The sequence below is a fragment of the Arachis duranensis genome, chromosome 4 (assembly GCF_000817695.3).
Source record: "Arachis duranensis cultivar V14167 chromosome 4, aradu.V14167.gnm2.J7QH, whole genome shotgun sequence".
In the NCBI taxonomy this organism is placed as follows: Eukaryota; Viridiplantae; Streptophyta; class Magnoliopsida; order Fabales; family Fabaceae; genus Arachis; species Arachis duranensis.
The window spans coordinates 114077524-114087528 of record NC_029775.3 but is presented as its reverse complement, the minus strand read 5'-3'; the positions used below and the strand labels follow the sequence as shown (position 1 = coordinate 114087528).

Genomic DNA, 10005 nt, shown 5'->3' with positions numbered 1-10005 from the left:
AAAAATAATTAAATAATTTAACATATATAATTAAATTATCATCTAATAATTTTTAATTATTAATTTTATACAAAAATAAATAATGTACGTGAACTTTCACCTTTTTTATTGATATTAGGTTTCTAACAATATATTTCTTATGTTTCTAAAATAATATAATCTCTGAGCGGTATATCATCAGCAAAACTAGAAATAAATAGTAGTTTGCTGTGTCAGTAAAAACCCTCAATATAATATAATTTATATTTATATCTTTACAATTTCGCTATATTTACACTTTTTATAATAAATATTATTTCGATACCAATAATTTTTTAACAACTAAATACACATTTTTTTGTTTTGTGAATTAAAAAATAATTTAAATACACAATAAAAAATTAGTAACAGCCTTAGTTTTTTATAAATATTAAAATTGTTTGCATTGGTGTATGAATCGTATTTTTTATATTTTTATATGATAAAGTCCTCTTAATATTATCCGTAGTTAAAAAAAACTTATAAAATTTATAAAAAAAAATATATGTCATTGTGGTTACAAAAAATATTTCATACTTAAAACGAATTGAAATAATTTTTACTGTTGGAAATAAGTAGTATGACTACAATCTAATCAATTATGTATTAAATAATTTGTTATTGTTATTATATTAAAATATTAATATAATAAGGTCTTTGATTAAATTTAGAGATTTATCATTGTGATAATGATCATAATATTGAGAGATAAGTCTTTTATAATTTAATCTAAATTGTTCTTGGTAATAGGATTATTAGAAAGGACATTAATAATCCGAAAAGATCAATATATAGAATCCGTTAATTCTCGGTAATAGAATTTGAGCTCTATGATTATAATGACTGAGATGAATAAAACCTTGGCCAAAGAGATTGAATGAATGAAGAAATGAGTTTCTTAGGTCATTCACAATTCATAATAACAATGGTAACAAGTTAGAGTTTGACAATTAAACCATACTCTAAGGGTTAACCAAGAGACGGAAAGATGGAAGGAATTATACTTTGTTTTTCTGAGGTTCTTAATAAAAATATATTATTTCATACTATCGGGTCGTTGAGGAGTGTTGCTAGACGCCAATCTATATTAGTAAATTTAGTACGACTAATTTACTACCCGCTTAGTATTGAACCTATGAGGTCACACACTAACGAGTGTTCTAACCTTTGCTATAGAATTATTTAATTATTATTTTGATTTGATCAAATAAATAATTATATTAATTCAAATGGAATATTATTATATTCTTTGCTATAATAATAGTATGATAATTGAGAATATTAAATGAGATTTGAAAATAATTAGTTATTCTATTTTTGAATTTGGATGAGATCCTAATTGATTTTGTTTTCAAATTGAGTTATGATATGATTCATAAAATTTGAATGATTCAGATTTAGAATTTCAATATATGATTTAAATTTGAATTGAGAATCAAATTTAAAATCAATAACAAGTCTCATACTATATATATGTACGTCAAGAGTACAGGAAAGTCACGAGAGAATAACAAGAGTTTTTATTCCTTTACCTCTACGCACATAAATGTACGTGAGCCTAATTCTTGCAGAAAAAATTTATGGCATGCAAAGAGTTGCAAGAGGTTTCTCAATTTAGATCAGATGTCCATTGGTCAAGGAGTTGACAGCAAAGGTTGGTCTCGGTGTGGATACGCATAGCGCCTTCGTACCATCGAAGGAGAATAAAGTTTTTTTTACTAAAGCGTTTAAAGGTATTTAGATCTGATCTATATATATATTGTTTATTGGAATAAAGTTTAAGCACAAAATAAATCTTTAAGGATTACTTTCTTTTCTTTCGCTGTGTGTTATGAACACATGGTAATCCTTCAAGTGGTATAAGAGCTTTGGCTTTTTTGTGTTTAAATTTTTATTCTTATTTTTTTAAAATTTGTGAATTAATAGGATTAATTCAAATTTTCTTTAAGCATGCGATGCAGTTATTTCCATTGAGATGGTTTTCTAACAAATTAATAATTAATTTATTTCAATGTTAATTATTTAATTGTGATTAAATTATTATTTTTTATGGTTATGAATTTAATCAAATTTTATTTGATTTTTTTTATCATGACTTTGAAATGTCACTTTAAAGAAATAAAAATATTTATTTTTATATATAAGTGTATATATTGAGAATGTCAAATTTGATTTGACAGGTCTATAATACTAAACGTTAATACATAAAAAATTAAATTTTGATTTGATTGATGTGTTTTGAACACTATAATTTTAGAAATTAGTTTTTCTAATATTTTTTATTATAAAGAGCGACCTGACAACCATAAGTTTTATTTTCAAGATAATAACCAGTGTATACATTTGATGTATTAAGGATTTAATTTTATATTTTTACCTAGACAACCTGTGAGTATAAAATTTAATCCATGAATACTGGTAGAAATTTTCTAACAATTGAGATAAATCCTAAAAGTTAGGAGTTTGCCAAAAATAAATTTATCTCTTGTTTACAAGGAGCAACCTGACAATAAGGAGACTTGTACTCAAAGATAGAGTTTACTTATACATATTATGATGTTAAGGAGAATTAATTTTATACTTGAACCTAGACAACCTAGGGGTATAAAATATAATTCAATTAAATAATTGTCTGACAACCAGAAAATTATTTGAGATTATAATTATATGGGATATAATTTAATCATGTTTATTTGGAATAGGTATGAGTAACAACCTGACAACCAAGGTACTCATTCGCGATTCTAAATAATTTTTTTTTAGAAATATAGATTTCTTGATTTACTTTCATATTTTAAATTTTTTAAATATGTCCATTTTTCGTATAGCATACTTGAAAGTAATAAATTGACTATACATTGAGAATTGTTCTTATGTATAAAAGAATTTCATGGACATGATAATCCTATTGAAATAATATTGTCCAATAAAAATTAGTGATAAAATAGTAAGTACTTGTGAAGTATCTAAAATATTATTTTATTACAATATGTGTTGTTTTGACAACTATGAGTTCTAATTTCAAAAATATATACCCACTATTTATTATTGAACATCTTGAGAAGATGTATGGTGCCCAAAGTAAGATAGTATGACTATCAAATATTTTATTTAAACTAGTGGGAGTATTGGACAATATATTTTGAATTAAACAATTTTAAAAGTTGGAATGCTATTAGCCAAATAGCTTTAGCGAGAATTGTTCTTACAAGCAATTTTAGAGATTTATTTTGTCACAAACAATTTATAATTGGCCCTAATATGATTAAGGTTTGTGGTCTTTTTGGAAAAGCTCAATATGAGTATTGAGAATGCATATCAAAATTGCTCTTAAAGGTTGGTTTGACCAATAATAAAGATATTGAGTATTTTTATTATAAGAGCTTAAAGTAAAATCTCTAACATCTAATTGATATTCTATTAAATAGAGAATGAGATTCTCTCAACTCACAAATATTAGTATTATGTATACTCCATCATGTTTAAAGAAATATGGAATTTGATTTAGCTAAGAATTACTGTTTGTTAAATATTTGGACTATATTTTAGAAATGTTACTAAATTAACAAATTTTTCACTAAATCAATTTTTTATCCATATGAGATATGGAAAAGGCATAAGTTGAAACTCAAGAACATTAGAGTTTGGAGATGTCTTATATGTGTTAAGAGATTGCACAATAATAGAATTGATATTAGGTCCGATAAATGAAATTTATTGGTTACCCTAAAGAAATAATGAGATTATTTTTATCACTCTTCTTATGACAAAGTGTCTGTGATAAGAGGTTAAATTCTTTTTTAGAAAAGTGATTTCATCTTAAAGAAAGAGTTGGAGTAACAATTACTTTTATTAGAATTGTATACCACTCAATAGAGGATATACTTTCTCCTGAAAGTATAAAAGGTTTGATCGTCAAACTAACTTTTCGAAAAAGTAGCCTATTTGTATAATGATATAATTCTATAAAGATAAATCTAATGGTTATTTAGATTTTTTATAATCATATTCAATAAGGATTGTCCTCCAAATAAAATTATGCACTATTGTAGTGAGAGATTTCATGTTTAAAGAAAACAAGATATTTATTATGCGTTAGGTGTATTTTATAAAAGGTCAAGCAAACATGCTCAAGAGCAAAGGTGTTTAAGGTCAAAAGAGTTTTTATAAACACAAATGTGCTTTGAAAAATTATACACATGATTGATTGGCTCTAGTGCAAGTAGGAAATTATTGTGATAATAGTATGCCCAAGATCCAATCTATCATGATTGGCTCTCGTGCAAGTGGAAGATTGTTGAAAATAAGTAGTATGACCACAATCCAATTAATTATGTGTCAAATAATTTGTTATTGTTATTATATTAAAATATTAATATAATAAGGTTCTTGATTAAATTTAGATATTTATCATTGTGATAGTGATAATAATATTGAGAGATAAATTTTTTATAATTTAATCTAAATTGTTCTTGGTCATAGGATTATTAAAAAAGACATTAATAATCCATAAAGATCAAAATATGTTAGTTTATTATTGATTAAAATATGTTAGTTTATTATAATTGAATTTAATTATTTATCTAATTTAAATTTTGATAACTTAACCATCAATTATAGTATAATTCTTTATATAATTTATAAAAATCATTAAAAAAAATTATTTTATATTTCTTTTCTCAAACTACATATTTATTAATTATTTTTAATCAAAAAATTTTCAAAAAATAAAATGAATAGATAAAAAAATTCAAAATACTTAAAAAAATTATTCCCATAACGCTATCGGTTGATAATTCTATCTTACTTTTTTTGTATTTAAAAAATCATTCTTCATACAAGAACATCTTTGTATAGAGATAAAGATAATTTGAAAAAAAAAGGTTAAATTCAGAGTTGTTGACAACAAAAGAAAAAATTGGGAGATAAAGAACTATGCAATCAACACGCAATTTGAAATTTAAATTCAATTGAATGAAATTAAGGAGATTTATTTTATAAAATGTGTTATTATCTCAAAAATTTTTTACGATTTTACGTGCTTATATATATCTCAATTTATTTATTTAATAAATTCATTCAACATGCATAGTTTTAATTGAACTATAATTGAAAACAAACTTTATTATAATGGAAGATTTTTTTAATAACTATCAAATATATTATATATGAAAAAGATTTTTAAAAAATATAAAGGAAGCAAAAGAGAGAATTATCAAGATATAGTGTTTTAAAAATTTTTAATGTCTCTTAAATTTTTATATTTATTTTTTTATCTTTTGAATTTTTCTTGTTAGAAATGATTAATAAATATGTGGTCTGAGAAAAAATAATAGAGATTTGGATAAAATTCACAAAAAAAATACCTGTTTATTAAAAGAAAAAGAGTTTGACAACATATAATGGTAATAAGTAATAAAATCCTTTAGATTAAATGGCAAGAGAGTAATAGTAACTAAAAAAGAAATATAATAATTTATTATTATACTGAGCGATTGAAGAAGAGTCCCTCAATAATCAAAACTTAACCAATTTAATCGAATCTTAGTGGTTTGGTAAAGTAATATTTTAAAACTTTAGGTTAACTATCTCATTATTGAAGTGTTTACAAGTCTATCAGAAATTAATAATGGGTTCCAACTTAGGGTCTGTGTTGTGTTGTCCATCTTTTTTTGACATGTACATATGCCACATTCTTTTTTCTAGTTTATCGTCTCATCCTTCCTTTGCACCCAAATTAAGAATTGAGTTCAAAAAGAAAAAAAGAAAAAAGAAAGAGGGAATTGGATTAGCATATCCAAGTAACCAGTACGCAAAATAATTAACAAGCCTAAGATACAGTTGCCCATATCACATGTTCTTGCCCATTTCCATTTTGAAGTAACTCATACATACATGTTATACACACTCATAAGAAGCAAAAAAAAATGTTATACACACTCACAAATTAAACACGCCTATGATACAGTTGCGTTACATGAACCCCCATTATTAGATCACAATAATTCATAAGAAACGGGTGAGATTAATCATTAATCACACGAGTGGAGATTCCAATAACTCTTCATTGAGTTGTCCAAGTCTAATCATGGGAAAGTGCTCGTCAGAGAAAGATGATTTTCCCATCATGAGTTCTTTAGACACTTGATGCATGGTTGGCCGAAATTGTGGACTTTGGCTCAAACACTCAAGCGCCCACTTTGTGATCAACATGATTTCCCCAACAACTGACTTCTCAGGATGAGGAGGCCTTTGATCAATTACATCAACCAATAGCAAATTGTATGTTATTGAAGCTGTTGATGGCGACAACAATGAATTGATCAGATCTGCCGGATGCTTTCCCATAAGGATTTCGAAACAAAGCACTCCAAAACTATATACATCACATTTTTCAGTCACTTCCATAGTTTGAACAAGCTCTACATACAAATTATAATTTTGAAGTTATTCATAAAGCAACATATATATGGTTCTTGATTAAGTATAAAAGCAAGGAAAAAAGGACTTACCTGGAGCTCCATAGCCATAGGTGACTCCTGCAGGTGTGGTCCAATTTGAACCAGGCTGTAGAAACTTAACTGTCCCAAAATCAGAGACATGAGCTTCATATTCTGAATCCAAAAGGACATTCTTGCTTGATATGTCGCGGTGAACTATAGGGGGTTTGCAACCATGATGCATATATGACAAAGCATTAGCAACTCCTTTAACCACATTCACCCGCCTTTCCCAGTCAAATGCAGTTGCTTGCTTTTCATCACCTAGTACATGATCCAAACTGCCACCGTCCAAGTACTTGTACACCAAAAATGAGAATTGTGAATGCTGGCAAAAACCATACAGCTTTATGATGTTTCGGTGCTTCATTTCTGTCAATGCTTTGATCTCATTTTCAAATGCCTTCGAATTGAACTTATCATCTGCATCTGATTCCATGTGAAGTTTCTTCACAGCAACAACCATACCTGGCAACTCAGCTCTGTATACGGATCCTTGGCCTCCAATTCCAATGAGATACTTGTCATCAAAATTATTGGTGGCTTCAATGATAGTTTCGAACGCCATTTTTCCATCATGGCTCCATATGGAAAAGTGTTCTTCTGCTTTTGCTTCCTTAGCCGGGTCTTCTTTCATTCTGGCTCTTCTACAAATAATATACATTGAAATAGCCACCACACAAAGTATAAGTATTAGTACTCCAAAGACAAGAAGTAATACTAATAACACGACCTTGTGATTTTTGCGGATAGGACTGATTCTTGGGCATGCCACCAAGCCAGTGACATTACCACACAAGCCTTTGTTATTTTTCAATGATTCAATTGAAGCATGAAGAAAGGCTTCATTATTTGGTAGTGGTCCTTCTAACTGGTTGTATGATATGTTGAGATAAACCAAGCTTGACATGCTATCAAAACTTAATGGAATTGTGCCAGAAAGATTATTGTGAGAGAGGTTCAGCAATTGCAATTGTTTCAACTCTCCAAGCACTGTTGGTATTGGTCCATGCAACATATTCCCACTAAGATCAAGAGAATACAAAAGTTGGGTTATGTGAAACTCGGGGATGCTTCCCTCTAGCTTGTTGTTGCTCAAGTTCAATTCCAACAAGTTGGGTAACTTAACAACTTCTGTTGGTATGTTCCCACTCAACTCATTTCCTGCTAGATGCAAGCGTTCAAGATTCTGCAGTGATCCTATTTCTGATGGAATATTCCCTGAAAGATGATTGTTACTGATCTTGAGTTCAAGCAGGTTTTTCAACCTCCCTAACTCCTTTGGAACCTGTCCTGTTAATTGGTTTGAAGAAAGGTGAAGCCTGCCTAGCTTAGCAGCCTCAGCAATTTGCTTTGGTATATGGCCAGAAATATTATTGCTGGACATGATCAAGTTCAAGAGACTATGGCTCTTCCCCCAGTCTGGAGAAATTTGGCCATAAAATTTATTATCACTTAGATCAATATACTTCATATTTGGATATATGCCAAAAGCTTTTGTTATGTCTCCCTCTATTTGATTTCCATGTAGAACAATTCTGGCAATACTAGAGCAATTCTTCAAGCTTGTTGGAACTGGACCAGTAAAATGGTTGCCTTCAGCACTAAAGTATACTAATGAGCCACCTAAGCAGATTTGAGTTGGCAAATGGCCAGTGAGATTACATTCGGTTAGTAGAAAGACCTCTAAAATGGTAAAGTTATTCATGGTTTGTGGAAGTTTGCTACTAAACTTGTTAAAGGACAAATCTAGTCTGGTAAGCTTTTTCAGGTTTCCAATTGTATCAGGAATAGAGCCAGAGAAATTGTTTCCTTCAAGTTCAAGTATAGCCAAATTGATGAGGTTACCAATAGAGGCAGGAATTCGTCCAAAGAAATGATTCCAGCCAAGGAATAAGTAGCTAAGTAATGTCATATTCCCAATGGTAGAAGGAATGGGTCCAGAAAGGTGGTTGGAATCAAGTGTAAGGCCTATCAAATTGGCCAAGTTTCCGATGGAAGCAGGGATTGATCCAGAAAGTCGATTGCCATTAAGAAAAAGATAATTCAACTTAGACATGTTCCACAGGGATGGTGGGATTAGGCCAGAAAGGGTGTTATTATCAAGAAGAAGTGCATTCAAGTAGCTGAGGTTAGTTATTACAGAAGGGATAGTACCATTGAGAGTGTTCTCTGACAAATCAAGCAGCGTAAGGTTCGTCAGTCTTCCAATTTCTTGCGGAATGAAACCAGACAAGTGGTTTCCGCTGACAGCAAGATAATTAAGGTTGACCAATTTTCCAATCTCATGAGGAATGCTACCAGAAAAATTGTTGCTTCCTAAGTCTAGATATGTTAAGTTGGTCAAATTTGCAATGGAACCTGGGATTGGTCCACTTAGACTGGAACAGAGTGAAAGATCAAGCATTTGTAAACTCCTCAAAGTCCACATCTCTTTAGGGATGGAACCCTCAAAAGAATTTTTAGAGAAGTTCAATATATTGACTCTGGACATATTACCAATTTGAGGGGGTATGGTTCCATAAAAGAAATTGTTGTAGATATTTATGGTGAGGAGGCTGGGGAATGAGGAGAAGTTGAGAGTGTGGAGTGTACCTTGGAGTCCAAAATTTTCAAGACTCATGGTCGTGATGGACCTGGATTTATCACAATGAATCCCCTTCCATCTGCATGGACTGGTCCCGTTCTTCCAAGATGACAAGGTGGGTTTGCTTTGGTAGTCAAGGCTGGCTTTCCACTTCAAGAGTGCATTTGCTTCCATGGTGTAAGTTGAAGAGAGTTTTACTAGGACACACAGGAATATGAAGAGGATGATGATCCCCCTGCACCTGCATGCTATGAAGTTCATTTCTTCTTCAGAGATATATGTCAAGAAGTATTCTTGAATGGGGTGGTGATGAAACAAGTTGTGTGGGTTTGAATATATATAGTGAGTTTTTGGAATGAATGATTATGGTTATTGACGGAGACATGATTGCACTATTGATAGTCTAGCTCTTTGATGTAGTCTCGTGTATCACAACTCGCAACTCACATCTACTTTCAGGGAACAAACGTCTTGCTTTAGGAAAGGTAGATGTCCACACTCCACAGTACTACAGTACACCTTTTAACAATTATTCATTCTCATTTTAAAAGTTTTTCTTTTCATCAAGTGTAAAGTGTAAAGTATACTTTTTATAGGGTTATTTTTAAATTTTATTTTATTTTAATTTTGTCTTAAAAATTTTTAATTTATGTCAAGTCAAATATGTTTTAGACGGTAAATTTTTAAAAAAATATAAAACCAATTTAGTAATAATTTTGCAAAAATAATTTTTAATACAAATAAATTAAATATAATTATAATGTATTATTATTGAATTGGTCATAAAATTTTTCAAAATTATCTATCATGAATATACTATTCAAATAAAAAATTTTAAAAATAAAATTAAAATAAAATAAAATTTAAATTTTTTTTAATTTTTAATAAATTTTAAAAACA

The 10005-nt window shown here is 29.2% G+C and overlaps 1 protein-coding gene across 1 annotated transcript in view; it reads right to left on the bottom strand.

Moving 5' to 3' along the window:
* The window catches only part of LOC107486043 (MDIS1-interacting receptor like kinase 2-like), a 46770-nt gene extending 37339 nt beyond the window's left edge, over positions 1 to 9431 (bottom strand). The window contains exons 1-2 of the mRNA XM_016106586.3: positions 6531 to 9431; positions 6132 to 6440 (exon numbers count right to left, since the gene is read on the bottom strand). Of these exons, the coding sequence (XP_015962072.2) occupies positions 6132 to 6440; positions 6531 to 9366 (3145 nt within the window). The 5' untranslated portion in view covers positions 9367 to 9431. The remainder of the gene's footprint in view (positions 1 to 6131; positions 6441 to 6530) is intronic.
* Positions 9432 to 10005: the final 574 nt, after the last annotated feature.